Here is a 21,766-nt window from a genome sequence, read left to right as displayed (position 1 = left end):
TAAATATATGCTAAATGCATTGCTAACATAGTTAACGGGCCCATCAACGATCAACTTCTCCAAACACCAAATCCATAGTACCAATAATGGCCACTGCATCGGCCAACAAGTTTCCTCTGGAAATGTGATCAAAGGCTCCCAAATGGGCAAAACCTGGGGCTCTGATTTTACATCTATAAGGTCTTTCAGAACCGTCTGAAACCACATACACAGCCATTTCTCCCTTGGGAGCTTCAATGGCAGTATAAGTCTCACCTTGAGGCACCGCGTAACCCTTGGTGAACAAGAGGAAATGATGGATCAACGCTTCCATATCTTCTTTCATCATTGCTCTCGAAGGTGGACTGATGTTGAAATCTTCAACCTTGACAGGACCTTCGGGCATGTCATTAATACATTGTTCAATGATTCTCAAACTTTGTCTGAATTCCACCATTCTGATCAAATACCGGTCGTAACAGTCTCCGTTAATACCAACAGCCACATCAAAATCAACCAAATCATAAGCATCATAAGGTTGCGATTTTCTAATATCAAATGGAATACCAGATCCTCTTAACATAACTCCCGATAAGGCGTAGTTCAAAGCGTCTTCCGCAGTGACTACCCCCACGTCCTGGGTTCTGGATTTCCAGATTCTGTTATCGGTACACAATTCTTCCACTTCATCAATTCTATCACCAAATTGAGTGGCCCACATGTAAATGTCGTCCAACAATCCGGCGGGCAAGTCCTGAGACACTCCTCCTGGTCTAAAGTAGGCGGTGTGCAATCTAGCCCCCGAGACTCTTTCGTAGAACTCCATCAACTTTTCTCTTTCTTCGAAACCCCAAAGGAAAGGAGTCAATCCACCAACATCCATAATATGGGACAATACAGACATACAGTGGTTTAAGATTCTGGTGATCTCCCCGAATAAGGTTCTGATGTATTTGGCTCTTAAGGGGATATCAACGTTTAACAACTTTTCAACTGCTAAAGCGAATACCAATTCATTGGTCATCATGGAAACATAATCCAATCTGTCGAAATATGGCAACGCTTGCATGTATGTTTTACTTTCAATCAATTTCTCGGTACCTCTATGCAACAACCCGACGTGAGGGTCCGATCTGACGATTTCTTCTCCGTGTAATTCCAAGATTAATCTTAACACTCCGTGAGCAGCTGGATGTTGCGGACCAAAATTTATGGTAAAGTGTCTGATCTTGGAGTTCTGCTTGGCCACCTTCTTTGGGTCATCATCTTTCCCCCAAGTCATGTCAATTTCGTCCAACACTTCGGAAAAGGTGGTTTTTCCAAATGATCCATAGTCTTGGGTGTACTTTTCATATTCTTTACCCATGGAGTTGAGAAATGGTTTTGGGTCATTGCTGATGGTATGGAGCTTGGCGGGGGTGGTGCTCAAGCATCTTGACGGTCTCGAGGATCCGAATCTTAACAAGTTCCTGGTTCTCAACATGATGTCAAACTTCAAGGTTGGAGTTTTTTTGGTTTTGGTTTTTTGTATGAAATGAGAATAATACTTAAATAAAATTTGTTGATTGGTTGTTGCAAAGCGCGCGTGCGCCCACCAACTTGTGGCATTGGCTCGTAAGGGGTTGAAAATTAATGGGGTAAGAGTTGAGGTTGGGACATACTGGGTAAGTAGGGCTGTACAAGGAGAGGTAAAGTGGTAGGTGGGGAAATTTGGGAAATTTTAGGTTCATTTTGAAGACACTACTGGCTATTTTATTTACATTATTGCCATAATTCGGGTTCTAGAAGTCCAAATCACACAAAATATTCACCACAACATCTTGACCCCTCTCCAAATTGGCAGGGATGTATAAAATCTCTCGAATAGTAGTTTATGCTATTCTTCCAAATCTGTTCATTACTATCATAAGCGGCAGTGACACAAAGCTTAAGTGACACAAAGCCCCTCTATGTTGGCCTAAGTAACACAAAGCTGGAACGCTTTGTGCCGCCCAAAAGGCCGAACCGCCACAAAAACGGCGGACCAATCACACAGCGCTCCCGCCTCAAGCCAAAAGCGGCCCGCCAGCAAGCCTTCATAAACGGTCTGCGTGCAGGATGAACCACCCTTGCACACGACCCGCCATCCGAGTTACCTTGGTGCAGGAGCTCTTCCCGAAGCTCCAGGTTCGCTTTCAAACCCACCAGTGAAAAATATAAAAGACCAAAGAATTCCCCAATTCTGGAATAGAGGTGTGACGAAATTTGGTTGAAAATATCTCGGGTTTTACAGCCGTTGTTTTACACTCGTTCTACTGTCATCTCCCAACCTGGTCCCCATGAACAAAAGGAAAATCGATTACTCTTCCACCTGTAAGAAGAAAAACATCGACGAGGCCACTCAAAAACTATATTCTTCCTCCAATGAGTGGCCGATCTATAATCACCCTGATGGCGGAATAATCAAGATTACTCCATGGGGGTCGATTCGTCAGTTTGAAATAAACGGAGAAGTCATCACCAAATTTGAAGATATGGCCTTCAACGACTATAATTTCGCTGGCACTAATATCACCAGCAGCCCCAACGGTATCGCCAATACCGGCAACAGCACCGCCGCCACCGCCATACACTCGGGCGACGTGTCGAACGCGTCAGAGTTCCAGGAGCTTCCTCAGACGCCTCAGTCCATCCAGTCCGTCAGACTCAGTCCTTACGATGAAACAGAACAATATGTCGTGAAGGGCTACGAGGACGACATGGACCAGTACTCACGTGAGCCGGAACACTATCTCGGGATGGGTGACGATGAGTATGGTGACATGCTGATGTAGGTAGATGTAGAGGGCGGAAGCCCCATGTAAAATGCTTGTACCATAGGTTTTATACTGGATATAAAACATAAATAGATGTAATAGATGCTTGAGTTGATACTGGTGCCTGAGCCAGTGAAGAGGAATATTCTGTTTGTGAGAATCTCATCTCCGTGGTTGAATTACGCTGAGTCCTAACCCACCGGCAGCGTCTCACTACACCGCACCAAAATTACCACCGCACCGGCAGGCCGCAACGCGGCACTTCCCGTGTTATCCCACGCGGTCCTCTGCCATCTCATCGATCTTTGAACGCGTCGCGCAAATTGGCTGCGATGTCTAAATCTTATATTCATCATTCGTCATTTATACCTATACATACCCAGGACTCAAACTCACCAACCCTTCACTTTTTATGGAAAATTGGCGACATGGCCCCTCTTGTGGCTTGAACTTGGCCGCAGCCGCGTTCAACTTCAAGTAGTTGACATATATGTTCCCTTCTGTGGGATGAATCTTGAGGGCCTCCACGTTCGAAAGTACCAAATTGCTCCAGTTGTCGTAGGACTTGAGTTTGGGCAAACACGCATTAATCATCGACATCTCCGTCATATTATAGCGACCATCCACATAGAAGGAGAAGTTGTTGATGACTACGGAATTGGTGGTTTCTTCGTCTTGGAGGTTGTTCTGGTTGAGGGCTTGGAAAACACCATAGTCTGGCAATGTCCGACGTTTGGCCAAGCTGCCGTCAAAGTTGTGACATAGATCACGGGCCACCACGAGCTCCTCACACCATTTGACCATGGCTGCGAAAGACCATGTTTGCACCAACATCTGGTACATTTCGGCCCTCAACCTGAGAGTATTTTTATATGGTATCAATGTGATCGAGTCCTTATCGACATGTTCCTGGGCGTTGGGAGCAACTCCCACCATGCTGCTGTGTAGAGCAAGCTTACAGGCGATATCACCGCCGTACCGGTTTAGTACCAGTGAAGCTTCAGCCCTGTTCAGCACCGGCTCAAATAGCATTTGGTTATGTTTGAGTTCATCGTAGAATTTCCCCAAGTTTTTGCACATGTGGGAATGAGACTTGTCTTGTGGGCCGTTACGGGCCTGAAACAACCCCACCACAAGGTTCTTAAGGGTTCTACTGCAGTTTAACTCGCGGAGTATTAACTGAGTGGAGTTGAGTTCAAGCATCATGGGTTCCCATTTGGCACGGGAATTGGACTTGTACGGTGTAAGGAACTCGAGTTTCACAAGACACAACCCGAACGATTCCAACGTAGGCACGTAACTGGGCAATGGCTCTTCAAGAGTCGAATACTCGGGGCATTTGATAGTGCTTTCATAGTAGGTAGGGATCGACGCGTCTGACACGTCGGAGATGATACTATCCCGGGCGGAAAAGATATCGTTGAGCAGTTCACAACTCGACGAACAGTCGCTAGGAGGCGACGCCGACGACATGTCACTTTCTGACCGGGTCCGGTTGATGGGTCTGTACTTGTTGATGGGTGCACTGGGTGTAGTCCCCGCTTGTGAGGGAAATGCAGGGACCAGAGGATGTCGTTGTGGGAAGATGTCGGTGCTGTCGTGACACGAGCACGACGTGGCATCGATAGAGACGCAGTACATGGTTAATATGGTTAAGGGCAACTGTATATGTTTATGGGGGTGGACAAATAGTTGATGCAAGATAAATGCGTGCGTAAATGCGGGAGTATACGGTGGGGCAAACACGCTAATAAATGAATAATAGGTGTGAAGGAGGGGTACCCGGTGGGTTAAGGAAGTAGCGAAAATGAAGAGCTTGAATTATGGGGGAATAAATTCCTATTTATACGGCGCAGCTGGGGTTTGTGATCCAAGTGCCAAGTCACTCCCAGCCAGTTCCGAGATTTCTGTTTTCGGCACGGTTTACGATTTCTGCATATATCTTGCTCATTGCCAATCGTGACCATATTCGGGAGGGGTGGCTTGACGTAATTGATAACGACACCAGAATTGCCTCTTGATCAGTGCTGAAGTTTTTGTTTGTACCTATGACTTGACCGTAATCGGCGATATACATAGTCTGGCCGACAGCCAAGGCCACAGAACTGGTTCAATTTTTCTTATCCTGTTACTACCGCACCACATGAAATCTGCAGGAATGATCTGCCTACACAGAGCCAATCATGATGCACGGCACCATTACAACTGCAGCGATGTGACAGGCTGGATTTGCTGCCGTAGCCTCTTCCCTGCAGGGTATACGTAGAAGGTATTTGGTAGGTCTCGGGACGCTTGTTCCAAGTTGAATGTCTTGAAGCATGGTGGGGAATTGGTGTGTCCGATATGTCCGCGAAGGTTAGCTGTGAAAATACAATACCATAAATGTCGCATTTTTAACCACAAACCCGGCAGAGTAAGCTTTATGGTACAACTTCCATGACCAAAAAGTTTGAAACTAGGACAAGCCATGGTGCCAAGATGATTGGAAAAAGGAATTGGATTTTGGTTTCTCAGCTTCACTGTGAATTGGAATTGCTGCTCTTCTCTATTGAAATTGGCCTCTATCTTTGCTAGAATTGCTTCGCTTTTTTATTGAAATTCCTCTCTATCTCTAGCAATTGATAACTCAACCCCAGTAGCGGCTCCCTCCGGCTCCTAATAGGATCTTAAACCTTGTTTTTATACACCCGTGAGATATGCAACTGCTATGTGTATTAGTCGGCTATGAAAAATGAAACTACTGGTATCCAGAAAGTGCTCCCAATAATTGAGAAGTGCCTCCGGATTGTTGTGACTCGATAACGAAATCCTCCATTATGCTAAAGGCAGCACAAATTCCCACTACCCCAGCGATACCTTTTCCTTTACCACCAAGAACTTCTCCCACAATGGCGGTTACCGAAAGCAAAAAGGCTCCACTGACAGCGGCCACTGGGATGATTCTACTCAATTCTTTGGTGATAGAAACATCTCTTTTTCCTGAAATGGAAATGCCCTGTTCTTTAAATTGTTTGGAGATATCTTTAGGAGCAGATCCCGAAAAAAGCGCCCAGTGGTTGGCAAACCAGGTAGAAAGAAATACCACCGTCAAACTGTATACAACCGTTCTCAAAGGGTTCAATACTGCTTGCACAACCGATGGACTAGTGAAATAGTACAAGATCCCGTTGTTTAATACCAAAGAGGTGTTGACCAACTCGTACAGTCCCAAGAACCGATACTGGAAGATGCTTGCAATAAAGTATCCAAACACCTGCAAATTGGCCAATATAGTCACGGTAAACAACAATGGTAAACCACCGGTGTACAATAATTTAATGGGGTAAACGTTGGCCATTCCTCTCATTTTAGTGGATCTGATGGGCAACTCGATTCTGAAATTGTTTAAGCCAACAACCACCAAGATTGAAGCAACCGCAATGTAGGCTTGGGTCAAGTTAGGCAATTCAAATCTGGTGAAACTGTTCAACACATTACCACCTAAAGTTTTGGGGTTAAACGAAAAGTTCTTGACAAGGTTGGCCAAAGATCCAAAAGACTCGGTCTTGTTGGAGTTTTTCAATGGAAGGATTTCCAATCCAATTAAATCTCTAACGAAATTGCTGGTGTATTGCACAGTCAATAAAGTCAAGGCACCACTACCAAAACCGAGGCCTTTGTCTATAACTTCCACTATCAGAGTCACAAAGAAGTTGAAGATGAACACTTGCACGAAGATCAAAAACAAGCTTCCCCAAGCGGCTACGCCTCCAATAACATAGCTCTTCAAACTTTCATCGTAGTAGTTGGAAAATAACAAGCCAGCCAAGTAAACGATAGACAACCCATAAGTGGTCAATTTTTGGCCGGTCTGGAACAATTCTCTTTCAGATCTTAATGACAAGTTGACATTAATGACTTTGAAACCAACTGCCAACTGCCAAATAAAGGCAGATGTTAAAACTGGCAATAAGCCCAATTCCAACAATGTACCCTTTTCCATGGCAAAGATTGATCTGAAGTCGGAAAAAGGATCTTGGATGTATAAGTAGGCATTAGGTTTTAAGCCATACAATGGTAACTGTCCGAGTAAAAAGATTATACCAGAACTGACAGTAAAGATTATCTTTTCATCTAAAGTAACCTTTTCGTATGGCAACTCAACCTCGGGCAAAATTGGTAAGAAAAACTTGACTAAATCAAGTAAACGGACTATAAAAAGGTTGTTAGTATCTCTTCTTGGTATGTAGCCCCGATTATCAGCCGGTGGCAACTTTCTACCTTTACATACATCCACTCATGTTGTCGACGTTTTGAAAATTTTTGTCGCGATAATCTGGTAGCGATAAAGCTGGTTGTAGTTATCAGTGAGTCCGCTAAACCAATTTAACTTGACCGACTTTGGCATATATTAGCCTCCAATAACGACAAATAACTCGGAGACTATCAATTCGAACTAAAAACTACGGGACGGGGTTCGTGGTTCTCTTTACAGTAGTTCCCACTTGTGCCTGTCGTAAAGCCTCTCGTATATTGCAACTTTGGTGTAACTCCAAAATCAAATGAAGCGGACGACTAAATTTAACGGAACTTGGTAGCCATTTCAACGGCAGCAGCACCCCAATCAGCTCCATGGTTGTGTCCGCCCAAACCTGCTCTTTGTCTGGCCTGTTCGTCCGTCAAACAAGTCAAAACTCCAAAAATGATGGGTTTGTTCAAATCGAAATTCAAAGTCATGATCTGCTTGGAAACGGCATCACAAATGTACTCGAAATGCATAGTAGAACCTTTAATTAAAACACCAATGGGAATAATGGCATCCAAAGGCTTACCCAATTTTTCATATTTTTCACTCAATTGCTTGGTTCCAAAGGGCAATTCAAAAGATCCTGGAATCGATTCCACAATGATGTTTTCTGGCTTGACTCCAAGTTCAGTCAACTTGTCGTGAGCACCTTTCACTAAGCTTTCGATGATTTCTTTATTCCATCTGGCGTGCAAGATTCCGATTCTTAATTCGGATCCGTCGTACTGTTGGTCTACTTCTCCTAATCCGTGGATGGCCATGTTGTATGTGTTGGGCTGAAAGACGGAAAGACGGTTTATATGTGCAATTAATGGCAAGTCTCTGACTAATCGGGAGAGCACAAATTACTAAAATTGAGAACAAAATTGTCAGAGTGAGTAAGACAGCCGGCACCCAAATTAGGTTTATGAGCTATTGGGTAATTGGCTATTGATAATTGGAGCCAATATACGCTATCCATGAATATGCTTTGTCCGGTCGGTGTTTATGTTCGTATCCATAGTTCTAATAGAGCCAATACTAGTTTATGACAAAATAAGTCAATTTTACGAAATAGTCTATGAAATAGGAAGATATACAAACAGAATTTACAGAAAATAAGCTGCTACATCAAAAGCTATGAAATCAAAGCCTACGGCAAATAGGCATCCTCTTGACATAATTATCATCATTAAGTAGGTTATACTTCCATTTTCTACTTGTAGTTTTTTTTGACAAGATCTAGACAGTTGCGGCGTGCACGCACCATCTCACTTGCTTAAGTGCCTGCGATTCAATCGGAAAATTTTTCTCTGTAATAAGATGATGATAAAGAACTGACTGATACTTTATGAAGATATTTATTCATTTGAAAATAGTCTTTCACCCCTATCTGATTATTGCGAAGCCCAGGTCTAGATTATATATACCATGAGTTATGACGAAGCCTGAATTGGCGCATCTGTGGAAGAAATGACTTCCCAGCACCAAAAATGGATCACTAACTCCCAAACTCTCTGAGGTGTGAGAAGCACAGGGCGGTAAAATCTTGAATTTCTCCCGGCCTCACCATCACCTTCTCTACTTGCCACAAAAAAGCATTTGTGTGAAATTCGTAATTGTGGCAGCCAGCCCCTCGCGACAGAGTTCTGCGAAACCTCGACCGAAGTTCGCTTGCCCTGGCCCCCACCGCCGCGTGACTCTCAGCCGCCGCACACCACAAGTTTCTTTTGTGACTAGTGTCTCCTTATCGGAAAAGCAAAGTCTCGTTTGCACCACAATATTGTTTTTACAACTAACTGTTATTTCATACCTACAATGGCATTTAACAAATACCAGTTGAACTACCCTACCACGCGTATCGTGGTCAACCACGAAGAGGACGAGGTTCGTCTGATCTTATCCGATGACCAATCTAGCTGGGTGTTATTCAACCCTGATTCAGATATATTATCGAGCACTACTCAGGATCATGACCAAGACGATGAATCCACAGACGCAGAAATAAGCCAAGACGAAGATATTGGTGACCACAGAGAGCCACAAAGTAGTCGACAAGCTGACCAACTGTCTCGTCAGCCGACGCAACCAGACGTGGAATCAGATAATGACACCGACACAGACTCGTTGATTGATAATTTAGATCCTTCCCAGCTGAGGCTTGAAGGTCTTTTTAAGAAGTCATACGACCGAATCAACAACTGGAATCTAACTAGCGATGTTGTCGATGATAATGTGGCGTCGTGGGACTTGGATGAAGACTTATCGAACAACTCCTTGGACACCTCGATTTTGGATAAGAGGCCATTTTATGGCAACGAGTTGATTCGCAACTTGAACAAGAAGGACTTGCAGAAGTTCAGGAAGATACATGCCAACTTGAGAAACTACTTGAACCGCAAGCCTCCTAGCCCGTTGTTGGAGCAGCTTTTACTGAAGATGTCAACACAGACTATATCACGGCCACAACCTCCCTATAATCTCAACATGGGCTACAACCGGTACCTTAAGGCCACCATAAGCAGTTACTACGACTATGATGATTTGACGAGTGAAACCGCTTCCTCGTCAATGGTTTTGTGTGGAGGTGGAGAGACGTGGAACGATATATGAACTTACTAACAACGGACACTAATAGCATACGGAAGGAGGAGTGCATGGTTGGTACACCAGTAGATTTGTACTGGTAGGTGGGCGTTCGCCTAAAGGCAGTCCCCGATATTGTTTATAGCTCACATTTAATAGGTTTATACGAGTTAATATCAAAGGGCAGAAAATTAAGTGATAAATACGCGTTTGAACGAATTCAAATACAACTAACACCCTTTTCATTAAATGTTGAGATCAATCAGACAATTTTCTAGTACCTCTACTAGAGCCGCTTTTGCTAAGATGCAATTATTGGGAACCGTCGGTAGCGTTGCTGCTAGAGAAACCAAGGTTGGCAATCCTTTTATCACCTACTCTTTGGCTGTTAACAGATACGATTCTAGCGAAGAAAGCAATAGAGCCACCGACTGGTTCAACATCAGTGTGTTCAACGACCGTCATATTTCCTTCTTCAATGAGTACTTGAAGCCAGGTATGCAGTTGTACGTCGAGTGTGATGTCAGACAAAGACAGGTAGCTGACGAGTCTGGTGAGAACAAGAGATATGTCACCAACTTAACTCAAACCAACTACGATGTTGTGAGATTCGCCAAGAAGGAAGAAGCTGAAGCTTCTGAATAAGCGGTCTGGTTAATTAGTATGATTAATCGATATTCTGTAGCAATAGTAATAAATGTTTTGATACCTTAGTATTGTACACAACTTAATATTCAAGGATTTCCGATCACAAACATGTTTGCACATCAATGCTAGAAGACTAGGGGTTGTTGATGATACAACATTGAACGCAATGAATGAAACTCCCGATTTCCTACAAAATACTCTCAGATTACACTAAACTTTGTCTTGTTCAATTGTGACATAAAACGTTCAAATTTTTTACAAGAAGGTCCTCACTATAGACATAAAACTAGCCTTTGGTCATGTCACAAAGTCATCTACTTCACGGCCTTCCTCCAATTTTTGTGAATTCACAATTATTCAAGTCTTTCATTCAATCCCAAAAATCACTACTTCGCGATGAACTCTGAATGAAAATTTACAAAAAGTTGTTGTTTACCCATGGCATACATCTCTTCCACGATAAAATTGGGTGATCCAATGTTGGATTCGTTACAGTTTCAACGCGAGACGAATCCTATAAAGCCTTCCACTAGGTTGCCCATTGATTTGGACTCGGTCAATGATGTCAGCTATAAGATAAAAGTTCCAAACTTCAACGAATTGACTCCATTGAAGTTGAGCTACAAATATATAACTGATTTAATCAAGATTGACTCCATGATTCCGACCGATTTGTACAGTGATGAGAAACTCAACAAGGTCAACAACACCGTGTTGGACAGCTACTACTATAATGCAAAGGGATTAGGTGACTTTACCAAGTTCGACAAAATCCAACAGTTCAATTTACCAGACAAGTTTTTTGACGAGTACAACTCCAGTGAGTTGATCACCAAAATGGGATTATTCCCAGAAATTGAGAGGTCATGGATCATCGTGGATAACAAGTTGATATTATGGAACTATAAGGCTCCTCAGTCTTCATTCAACAAGTCAAACCAGTTCTTGACCATTGATCAAATCAGACACTCAATATTGTCCGTCAAGTTGGCCAAGCCAAGACCAGGTGTGTTTGTGGATGATGTGAACTACATCTTGTTGGTGGCCACGCCAATGGATATTCACATTTATGTTGTGAAATACAAAAAAGAATTGAATAACTTGGAGATATTCGACCCAAGTTTGTCTGTATCAGTACAAGGGTTGGTGGTTTCCAACTTTGTGGTGAGCAAGAAAGGTGATGTATTTTTCACTGAAGGGGTAAATGTTTGGAGATTAGATTATAACAATAAGGCTTCTTTCATCAAGAATAAGTGTGACAAAGTGTGTCTCACCAAAAGTGGGTTTGGAATTCCTAGCATATTCGAAGACAATAGCCTTTCACAGTCAAAAACTTCGGGTACCTCATCCAAATCTCAAGGTTCAGCAGCCACACCAGCTCAAAATATTGCTGAAGTTATCACTCAGTTGGAAATCGACGATGAGAGAGAAATCTTATATTCATTATCCAACAAATCCATCATTAGAACCTACAAGTTGAAAGACTCACAAATATCATCTTCAAACAAAATTACTCCCTCCGAGATGTACAGAACCCTCTCATCTTTGTTTGTTGATGCTGGAAACTTCAAATCGTTTCTGAAGTTTAGGATCATGAACATTCAACCAATTTTTGCCCGAGAATCGTCATCGGTTCAGTTAATTGCCATGACTAATTTTGGGGTTAGAATATTGTTGAAGTTGGGTCCTCAATCTTTCTTTCAAGCAAGTAATAGATTGAAGTTGAGTGTTGTAAATATCAAATTCCCCCCTTCAAAAGAGTTACCAACGATGAATAATGAATTGGATTCATTCACGAGATCTAAACAGTATATCTCTCAATTGATTTCAAGCCAGCAGAGATCTGACTTGTTGAAAAATACCAAGTTCAGTAAAGTCTTAAGTCCTGGTGTATTTTTAGTTGTCAAACGGTCTAGGAATGCTGATAAACTTTTTGTGTCCACCGTCAATTACGGATCATTAAAGAAAAACAATAAGTTGATAGAAGATGCTGAATTCTTAAAGATTGACGATAACACATTTATCCATGATATTGTGCAATTGACACCATCCATGAACGCCACCAATCAACCCAATGGATATGCCAACATATTGGCCAGTCAGTATACAAAACAACCATTGAGGTTCGCCGTGTTGACGAACTTCGGAATACAAATCTACGAGTTCAAAACTCCTGACAAGATTTTGAACTCATTAAATGAAGAAATAATTGAAAACTTCATAGATGAGAATGGCTTTGAAGAGACTTGCTCTACTTTGTTATACTTGTCTTGTTCATATGGACACCATTCTTCAAGTGACTTATTCAAGAGAAAAGCCCAGATGCTATTCTCAACTTGTGGTAACAACTCCAGATTGCTTGACGTCAAGTCCAACACAAGCACCTCATTATTAAGTCAAAAGGAAACCAATGATCAAGTGATATTGAGCGATAGATTCTATGGAACCTGTTTGTTGATTTCAAGAATATTCAGAGATTATTGGAATAATAACGTGTTCTTGGCTTTGCCTAATATCAAGATGAATAGCCTCAACCAGGTCGATTCTTCCAGCATCAAGGACAACTTGTTGATCAAGGGTTTGAGTATCAGTAAGAAACAAATTGAATACTTTATGGGTTCAATTATTGTGTTAATTGAATTCTTTGTTGAGAATGGTAATAACATTCAAGGTTTGAATGCTCCAAATTATTCTTCTGATCCTACTAGAGTTGAAAATGAAATGTGCTTGAGATCAGAACATATTGCTTTCACCTCTCTTTTGAAATCGTTGGATTCTATGAAAGAAGCTTTGTCTTTCTTGATGGTATTGATAGAAGAGACTGAATCAAACAAGAGCTTCGATGAAATCTTGAAGTTTTTGACTCCAACTAACCAATTGAATCTCTTGAACCTCAGTTTCAAGGATTTGTTATTACCAAATGACGAAGTGAAAAACTTGATTAAAGATTTATTGAGTTCCATCATTAATAAGAATATCTTGAAGGGTGGGTCAATTGACTTGATCGCAAGCTCTTTGCAAGGAAGATGTGGATCTTTTGTATCCACGGATGATGTCCTTATCTTTAAAGCGATTGAGAACTTGACCAGAGCCAAAAATATCGGATTCAGAGACAATGACTTGAAGTTCAAGTGTTTGAAAAGCGCTGTACTTCTTTTTGAACAAGCATACGAGTCTTTAACACTTGAAAATGTGCAAAACTCTGTGAATATCATGTTGGAGTTGGAGTATTACGTTGGTGCAGTGGAGCTTTTATTGAAATTGGCCAACAAGTTAGAAAAGTCGAACAAGCAAACTGATACCAAGCTCACACAACTATATGATTTGGTTTTCAATATCTTGACCAAAATAGATATGAAGGTGGTGAAAGTAACCGAATTGAATGATACTTTAAAGGCAAATGATATCATGGAAGTTAGAAACTCTGCCTACGACACCTGTTTCATCTCCAAAGATAAAAGATTCCATTACGAATTTTATGAATGGTTCATAAAGCAAGGTGTAGGTGAAAGATTGCTAGATATTGACAGTCCCTTCATATTGCCATTCTTGGAGGAGAAGGCCGTGAATGATGTCAAATTAAGTGAATTATTGTGGTCCTACCATGCTAAGAGAGAAAACTACTATAATGCTGCTAGTATTTTATACTCATTAGCCATTTCCGAATTCAAGTTGGATTTGGTACAAAGGATCGAGTATTTATCAAGAGCTAATGGTTTCTGTAATTGTACATGCCCACCAAATTTGAGACAGAAGATGATTCAACTTTCAGCATTAGTACAAGACTTGTTTGATGTTTCCAACATCCAGTTGGACGTTTTGTCGGCTATCAAATCGGACAACAGAATCAATCAAGCCAACAAACAAACCACTATTGACCTGTTAAACTTCAAAATCTTGAATTTGACAGACTTATTCAATGACTTCACCGACCCTTTGGGTTACTACGATTTATCCTTATTGATTTTCAAGATTTCAGATCACAGAAACCCAGATGACATATTAAAGAGATGGGAGTACTTCTTCGAAAAGTTGTTCCACAAATTTTTGATTGGCAACAAGACCAAAGTTCCACTTTATGTCATCATGTCCAACGAGTTTACTGCTATTGGTAGCAAATTGTCATCCAATGACTTGGTTTTCCCAATTGATAAATTGATCAAGCTTATCTCTAAGAATTTGCATGATGCCATGGAAGAAGATTCATCCCAAGCAGTTCCTGAAGGTGCCCTTGTGGACATGTTTATCAAGTCTGGGGTACCATATGATAAGTTATATTACGTGATGAGATCATTAATCGAGAATGACAGCTTTGAAATATATCCCGGATTTGTCCAGTTTTTGAGAACCAATGAAATGGTGTATTTGATCAAACAATGGTTCGCTAAAGATAAGAACTTGAGAAATGTCATCTCCAATGTCAAAATAGCCAACTTGACAGACTACACAATCGCAAGTGACCCCATTGGAAGTGCACTTAAATAATTATTAACTACATAGTCAAGTCAATTCATAAAACGACTGTTTATCCTCAGGAACCAACAGACCAGAAGATCTAAGATGTGGCACATGTGCTTCCAATTTGGAAATATAAGGAATTATACCATCCACCAAAAGCTCGATAGAGTTGGACTCTGGTCCAGTTGGCATGATCACATCACTGAACTCTTTGGTAGGATTAATGAAATCGTTCATCTCTGCTCTAGCACCTTGCAAATACCGATTTATGACTGTTTCCAAATTCTGATGACCTCCCACCACGTCCCTTCTAATCCATCGAATCAACCTGGTGTCTGCATCACTGCTTATAAAAACTTTGATTTTGGATATAGCTCTTATTTCTTTATCATATAATGCATACAAGCCATGAAGAATGATTATTCTTCCTTTCACCATCACCTGCTTCAATGTGATCTGTAGCTGAGAAAAGTCATATCGTGAAGGTTTCAAAGGAGGAAAGTCATGCTCCCCGATGCCTTTTACTGTGATGGCAGCAGATTTAGAAGAAGAGTACAGGCTCTCCTGAATTTTGTTTTCAGGCTTCAAGAAATTCTCCATATCTAGTAATTTTATATCCAATTTGACATTGAGAAAGGCCCGCTGAAGCTCCTTCTTAAGCAATGATGCTGCCGTTTTCTTTCCACTAGCATGACCACCCCCTATTAATACAAGTATCGGTTCGAAATCCATGAGGTGATTCGAAATTGTTCGAGTTTTAGATGCTCGCTCTCATCTCATCTCATCTCTTTTATAACATTATTACTGCAATGGAGTTTGAAAAGGAGCTCGATAAGAACTTAAAGTTCAGCTCCAAGTCGACAAAGAATATCAAGATTCACTCAACATTCGAGAGTATGAACCTAAAAGGCCATTTGTTGAAAGGGATCTATGCCTATGGATTTGAAGCTCCCTCAGCCATCCAGTCCAGAGCCATTATGCAAATTATAAGTGGGAAAGACACCATTGCCCAGGCCCAATCCGGGACCGGGAAAACGGCGACATTCTCTATCGGAATGTTGCAGGTGATAGATACCAAATCAAAAGATTGCCAGGCATTGATACTATCTCCTACAAGAGAATTAGCGGTTCAGATCCAAAACGTCGTGAAGCATTTAGGAGGATATATGAATATTAATACCCACGCGTGTATTGGAGGTAAAAATGTGGGAGATGATGCTAAGAGATTGCAACAGGGCCAACATATCATCAGTGGAACCCCCGGAAGAGTTGTGGATGTTATTAAACGTCAACAGTTGAATGCTCGTCACATAAAAATGTTAATTTTGGATGAGGCCGATGAATTATTCACCAAAGGATTCAAAGAACAGATCTACGAAATCTACAAACATATGCCATCTTCGGTTCAAGTGGTGGTTGTGAGTGCCACTATGTCGAGGGAAGTGATAGAAATGACTTCAAAGTTCACAACTAATCCGGTTAAAATCTTGGTGAAAAGAGAAGAAGTAACGTTGGAGGGAATTAAACAGTATTACATCCAATGTGAAAAGGAAGACTGGAAGTTTGATACTCTTTGTGACTTGTATGATTCATTGACTATTACACAAGCAGTGATCTTTTGTAACACCAAATCCAAGGTCAATTGGCTTGCTGACCAGATGAAAAAGGCCAACTTTGCCGTGGTTGCGATGCATGGAGATATGAAGCAAGACGAAAGAGACTCTATTATGAACGATTTTCGATCAGGAAATTCCCGGGTGTTGATATCGACTGACGTATGGGCCCGAGGTATCGATGTGCAACAGATTTCTTTGGTGATCAACTATGATTTGCCTTTTGACAAGGAGAACTACGTGCACCGAATTGGAAGATCAGGAAGATTCGGAAGAAAGGGGGTAGCCATCAACCTTCTCACCAAAAGTGATGAGGATGAGTTTCAAGACTTGCAGAAGTACTACACCATCAAAATCAAAGAGATGCCGGCCAATGTAAATGATGTTATGTAGATAATAAATAATGATTATAGGAATGGCTGCTAAAAGTTTTCATCCACGCGATCCCATCTCAGGTGGAAAAAACGAGAGGCCTAAAAAAAATTTTATTCAAACAATCACCCTGGATTGGGAACATACAAGTACTACTATGGATCCCCAATATCTTACCTCTTTAGAGGACACTTTGAAGCAGACCTTGGTGGCCAATACGGCTACCATCAAACAGGCTTCGCAAAAGTTGACCAAGGACTTCTACACCAATCCTTTGGCTCTTCCTTCGTTATTTCACATTCTTCAAAATGCCCAAGACGACCAGTTGAAACAATTAGCGTCTGTTGAGGCGAGAAAATTGGTATACACCAAGTGGGCCGGCGTCGATGAAGGATTAAAAAGCCAAATAAGAAGTGCCATGTTAAACAACACCTTCACTCAATCTTCTAAGCTTATCAGACACTCATCAGCCAGAGTTGTTGCTGCTATTGCCGAAATGGACTTGGATGAAAAGAAGTGGCCCGAATTGTTGCCAACATTGATAGAAAACGTTCAAAGTGAGGATGTTCAGACCAAAGAAATGGCTGTTTTCACCTTATACACCATTTTAGAAACTCAAAGTAGTTCATTATTGGACCTTACAAGTGACTTTTTGAATCTTTTCTCCTCTTTATTAACTGATGTGACTTCCAGAAGTGTTAGAGTGAACGCCGTGTTGGCTTTTGACACTCTTGCAGCTTTCCTTGAAAACCTCCCAAGTATTGATGCTCAAACCGCTAACAAATTCAAGAGTTGTATTCCTCTTATGGTTAACGTGTTGAGAGAAGTCATCCAGGCCGATGAAATCGAAATGGCCAAAGATATCTTCAATGTGTTCAACTCTTTGATCTTCGTTGAAAACAAGTTAATGGGTAACCATTTGATAGACTTAATAAAGTTATCCGGTGAATTGGCTATCAATATTGAATTGGATGAAGAAATCAGAGTATTTGCTTTGCAATTCTTGATTTCCTCTGTTAATATGAGAAAGTCCAAGGTCTTGTCTAGTAACGTTGGTCCAGATATGACCTTGATTGGTTTGAAGGTTGCTAGTGAAGAAATCGACATCGAAGAAGAGTTGGAAAACGAAGAAGATGAAAACGAAAACGAAGAGAATGCTCCTCCTACTTTGGGATTGAGATTACTCGCCATGTTATCGGCCGAGTTACCTCCATCGCATGTCATTACCCCAATATTCGAAAACATTCCAGCCATGTTGTCTTCTTCTGATCAGTTCCAAAGAAGAGCTGCCATTTTGTCTCTTGGAGTTGCCTCTGCTGGCTCACCAGACTATATAGCTGGTCAAATTAACAAGGTTGTACCAGCTCTTGTCAGTGGCTTAAAGGACCCTGAGGTTGTGGTTAGAATTGCAGCTTTGAAGGCTTTAGCTGAATTGACTTCTGAGTTACAAGACACCATTACTGCTTTCCACGAACAATTCTTGCCATTGTTAATTGACATTATCGATTCAGCTACTTCTGTGGGTGTTTACAAGCATGCTTGTGTTGCTTTAGATGGGTTGATCGAATTCTTGGGCCACGACTCTATTGAAACTTACTTGGAACCTTTAATCAAGAAGTTGTTGGTCATGTTACAACAAGCCCACTCGTCTACGTTGAAGTCTACCATTGTTTCTGCTATTGGTTCTACTGCTTATGCTGCTGGTAAGAAGTTTATTCCATATTTCAACGATTCTATCCAGTATTTGGAACCATTTGTGGTTGCAGCTGCTGAAACTGAAGGCTTAACTGAGGATGACATTGAATTGAGAGCTTTGACATTCGAAAACATTTCCACCATGGCTAGGGCCGTGGGTAAAGATGCGTTTGCTAGATTTGCCAACCCATTGGCGGAAGCTGCGTACCAAGCTTTGGGTTCAGAGCACTCCAGAATGAGAGAGTCTGGTTTTGCTTTCATTTCCAATATTGCCAAGGTTTACGGTGAAGATTTCGTTGGTTTCTTGGACAAGATTGTTCCAGAGATCTTCAAGTGTTTGGAACAAGAAGAATTCACTTTCAACCTTGACGAAGAAGATGATGAATTAGATGACGATGATGACTTGGCCAATAAGTTCAACGTCAACACTGGTATCACCTACGAAAAGGAGGTTGCTGCTGTGGCTTTGGGAGAGTTGGCTTCTGGAACCGGCAAGCACTTTTACAAGTATGTGGAACAATCGGTTAAGGTCTTGATGGAACAGGTTGAGAACTCTTACGGTATGAGAGAAGCGGCTATGTCCATCTTGTGGAAAATTGTTAGAGCCCTGTTCGTTGCTGAACATGGTGAACACTTCAAGTATCCTAAAGGTATTCCAAAGAGTGTTTACATCAACGGTTCTATCCATGATTTGATCAAGAACGTTAGATCGCTCTCTATCGAAAACTTAAAAGAAGAATATGAAATCACCATGGTCGCCTGTATTTTAGGTAAGTTTGACGAGGCTATCAGTGAATTTGGTGCTATTGCTATTCTTGATCCTACTGACACTGAATCGTTGAGTGAATTGTGTGGTCAAATAATGGAGATTTTAACCAAGAAGCACCCATGTCAAGTGGACGATGATGAAGTACCTAATGATGAACAAGAAGCATCTGAAACCGAAGTGGTTCTTTTTGACAGTGCGTTGGAAGTATTGGTCAACTTGGGTGTCGCATTAGGACCAGACTTTGGTAAGATCTTCAACTCTTTTAAGGAGGTGATTTTCCAAAATGTCACTTCCAAGTCCAAGACGAAGAGAATCACTGCTGCTGGATGTTTGGCTGAACTCGCTTCTGTTTTATCCGGGGACGCAGCTTTAAGCCAACAATTAATGGAGATTTTCGTCAACAGATTAGGTAATGACACTTCTATTGATGTGAAAGCTAATGCTGCCTATGGTATTGGTCTTATTGTCGAGAATTCTGACGTAGATTTCACGTCAGCCTACAACAGTATCTTAGAAATGCTTTTCCACTTGTTGAGTAAGACTGACAAGCAAGCTACCGATGCCGATGATGAAGAAACCAAAGAGGTTATCAACAGATCCTACGCTAATGCCTGTGGATGTGTTGCTAGAATGGCCTTGAAGAACGAAAATGCTGTTCCTTTACAACATATCATGACTCCATTGTTGAGTCATTTACCATTGGAAGCTTCATATGAGGATAATACGCCTGTATTGAACTTGATTCTCAGATTGTACGAAACCAACAACGAATTGATCACCAGCCAAACCGACAAGGTTGTAGATATTTTGGCCAAGATTTTCGCCAAAGAAGCTGACTTTAAGCAAATGCAGGAAACTTCCACCTTGGGCAGAGAAGAAAATCTTGATAGAATGAAACAGTTTGAAACTCCTGAATTGAAACAGAAGGTTATTGACTTATTGAGATTCATCGAGCAGAAATATGCTGGTCTTGTTTCCGGAAATGAGCTGCTCAAGACCGTGATCTAAGCTCGCATGTGATGCAGTCACACCTCTTCATTCTTCACAGATGTCATTGTATAGTTATGTACGTGTAGTTGTTTTAATAGTATAGTATGTCTACCCGATGCGACTGCAAATCCGCTGCCAAAAATTACTGCATTTGGGACACAAAGGGCTATCTGAAGCACGAAATATTCACACATCTGCAAAAAATCACAAACAAGGCAATGTCGATGACTGCAGAATTCACACAGAAGACAACCAATTCTGAAGGTACATAAGGGGGTATTTTCGTCATTGGATTGAAATTAAAGGGGTACCGTTCGAGTTTATCATGGACTACATCGGCAGACTTCTCAGCGGGTTTTCATTTATTACTTTTGCAATTCTTATTCCACCCTTTATTTGGCACTGTAAAACCAAAAACATACCAGCAGCTTCCTTAATTTTCTGGCTTTTGTACTCAAACCTTGATGGGTTTATAGGTGCTATTATTTGGAGTGGACCCGACTTTTATGAAGGGTACGATGGTCGAGGGTACTGTGACGTGGTTATCAAGTTAGAAGCTGGTTCCAGTTCGGGAAAGATATGTGCTGCTGCTTGTATATCATTGCACTTATTCTTGGTATTAAGAGGTTCGAGTCCCACCTTTATCAATAGACAATCATGGAAAAAAATCTGTCTTGATGTGGGAATGTGCTTTGCTACGCCAGTGTTTGTGATGGCCGTTACTATCATTGTACAAGCACAGAGAATAGTGATAACAAGGTATTCGGGATGTACTGGATACTATGAACCTACCTGGGTGACTTTGGTCGTGTACCTTATGTGGAATATCATTTGGTCGTTTATTGCCATGGTTTTTGCAACCTTGACAACTATCACCTATTTCCAGAAACGACATGATACTAGGGATTTGTTGAAGTGTACGAACTCGGGGTTGAACATCAAACGGTTTGCTAAATTATTGGTGTTTTCTATCTTGGTGATTATTACTTTACTTCCCTTGTCATTATATTATTTTGTTCATGATGCTAAAAGTCTCCAAGGTGAGTATAACTGGGACAAAACCCACTATTTATATTGGAACGACACCCTCTACGTAGAGGGAGATATTGCTTCATTATATTCGAAGTACATTGATATGGGGATGTCTGTGATTGTGTTTTTACTTTTCGGCTTGGGTACAGACGCTCTTAACATGTACAAGGTTGGCCTACTTAGAGTAGGGGTTGGCAAAAAATTGGGTATCAAAGATCCTAGAGACCCTATTTTCAACTCCAACACTCAAACCAGAACTTCAACCAAGCAAAGCAATTTCACTCTAGGTTCTGACCCATACACCGGTCCTACCATTACAGATGGCATTAATGTTGAGTTCAACAAAATTATTAATAGTGATATTCAAGTGATTGAGGTTGAGGCAAGTAATTCTTCAGATTTGGAGAAAGGACCCGATATTTCAGATTATCTTGATGACCACGAGGTCGACTCCAGAGAAGAGATTGCCTATATTATGAACATGGCTGATGGTGATAGCCACAACATTGACTTCAACTACCATTTTTCTGAGAAAATTTGATGATATTTACATGGAGGTTTCTAT

At 41.3% G+C, this 21,766-nt stretch overlaps 10 protein-coding genes across 10 annotated transcripts; 5 read left to right on the top strand and 5 right to left on the bottom strand. All coding sequences in view use genetic code 12, as the record gives it.

Moving 5' to 3' along the window:
• Positions 1 to 43: 43 nt before the first annotated feature.
• NdufS2 (ndufs2, NADH ubiquinone oxidoreductase 49 kd subunit) lies at positions 44 to 1,462 on the bottom strand (the record flags this gene model as incomplete). Its single annotated transcript, XM_006685929.2, has 1 exon — positions 44 to 1,462. One exon carries the CDS (start codon positions 1,460 to 1,462, stop codon positions 44 to 46), a length of 1,419 nt encoding a protein of 472 aa, XP_006685992.2.
• Positions 1,463 to 2,297: 835 nt separating this feature from the next.
• PSN45_005307 (uncharacterized protein) lies at positions 2,298 to 2,792 on the top strand (the record flags this gene model as incomplete). The annotated part of the gene is made up of 1 exon (XM_006685695.1): positions 2,298 to 2,792. One exon carries the CDS (start codon positions 2,298 to 2,300, stop codon positions 2,790 to 2,792), a length of 495 nt encoding a protein of 164 aa, XP_006685758.1.
• A 351-nt stretch (positions 2,793 to 3,143) lies between these two features.
• PSN45_005306 (uncharacterized protein) lies at positions 3,144 to 4,415 on the bottom strand (the record flags this gene model as incomplete). The annotated part of the gene is made up of 1 exon (XM_006685693.2): positions 3,144 to 4,415. One exon carries the CDS (start codon positions 4,413 to 4,415, stop codon positions 3,144 to 3,146), a length of 1,272 nt encoding a protein of 423 aa, XP_006685756.1.
• A 1,096-nt stretch (positions 4,416 to 5,511) lies between these two features.
• SSH1 (Protein transport protein ssh1) lies at positions 5,512 to 7,054 on the bottom strand (the record flags this gene model as incomplete). The annotated part of the gene is made up of 2 exons (XM_006685692.2): positions 5,512 to 6,965; positions 7,045 to 7,054. The coding sequence occupies 2 exons, from the start codon at positions 7,052 to 7,054 to the stop codon at positions 5,512 to 5,514; spliced, it is 1,464 nt and encodes a 487-aa protein (XP_006685755.1).
• A 280-nt stretch (positions 7,055 to 7,334) lies between these two features.
• RIB4 (lumazine synthase) lies at positions 7,335 to 7,820 on the bottom strand (the record flags this gene model as incomplete). Its single annotated transcript, XM_006685927.1, has 1 exon — positions 7,335 to 7,820. The coding sequence occupies one exon, from the start codon at positions 7,818 to 7,820 to the stop codon at positions 7,335 to 7,337; it is 486 nt and encodes a 161-aa protein (XP_006685990.1).
• A 1,036-nt stretch (positions 7,821 to 8,856) lies between these two features.
• PSN45_005303 (uncharacterized protein) lies at positions 8,857 to 10,269 on the top strand (the record flags this gene model as incomplete). Its single annotated transcript, XM_006685690.2, has 2 exons — positions 8,857 to 9,605; positions 9,903 to 10,269. The coding sequence occupies 2 exons, from the start codon at positions 8,857 to 8,859 to the stop codon at positions 10,267 to 10,269; spliced, it is 1,116 nt and encodes a 371-aa protein (XP_006685753.2).
• A 441-nt stretch (positions 10,270 to 10,710) lies between these two features.
• On the top strand, positions 10,711 to 14,757 carry PSN45_005302 (uncharacterized protein; the record flags this gene model as incomplete). The annotated part of the gene is made up of 1 exon (XM_006685688.2): positions 10,711 to 14,757. The coding sequence occupies one exon, from the start codon at positions 10,711 to 10,713 to the stop codon at positions 14,755 to 14,757; it is 4,047 nt and encodes a 1,348-aa protein (XP_006685751.1).
• Positions 14,758 to 14,772: 15 nt separating this feature from the next.
• PSN45_005301 (uridine kinase) lies at positions 14,773 to 15,462 on the bottom strand (the record flags this gene model as incomplete). Its single annotated transcript, XM_006685689.1, has 1 exon — positions 14,773 to 15,462. One exon carries the CDS (start codon positions 15,460 to 15,462, stop codon positions 14,773 to 14,775), a length of 690 nt encoding a protein of 229 aa, XP_006685752.1.
• Positions 15,463 to 15,539: 77 nt separating this feature from the next.
• Positions 15,540 to 16,736, top strand: FAL1 (RNA helicase; the record flags this gene model as incomplete). The annotated part of the gene is made up of 1 exon (XM_006685687.2): positions 15,540 to 16,736. The coding sequence occupies one exon, from the start codon at positions 15,540 to 15,542 to the stop codon at positions 16,734 to 16,736; it is 1,197 nt and encodes a 398-aa protein (XP_006685750.1).
• A 136-nt stretch (positions 16,737 to 16,872) lies between these two features.
• PSN45_005299 (uncharacterized protein) lies at positions 16,873 to 21,742 on the top strand (the record flags this gene model as incomplete). Its single annotated transcript, XM_006685686.2, has 2 exons — positions 16,873 to 20,146; positions 20,595 to 21,742. The coding sequence occupies 2 exons, from the start codon at positions 16,873 to 16,875 to the stop codon at positions 21,740 to 21,742; spliced, it is 4,422 nt and encodes a 1,473-aa protein (XP_006685749.2).
• Positions 21,743 to 21,766: the final 24 nt, after the last annotated feature.

Source organism: Yamadazyma tenuis, chromosome 7, assembly GCF_029203305.1.
Source record: "Yamadazyma tenuis chromosome 7, complete sequence".
Lineage (NCBI taxonomy): Eukaryota > Fungi > Ascomycota > Pichiomycetes > Serinales > Debaryomycetaceae > Yamadazyma > Yamadazyma tenuis.
This window is presented reverse-complemented; position numbering and strand designations above follow the sequence as displayed.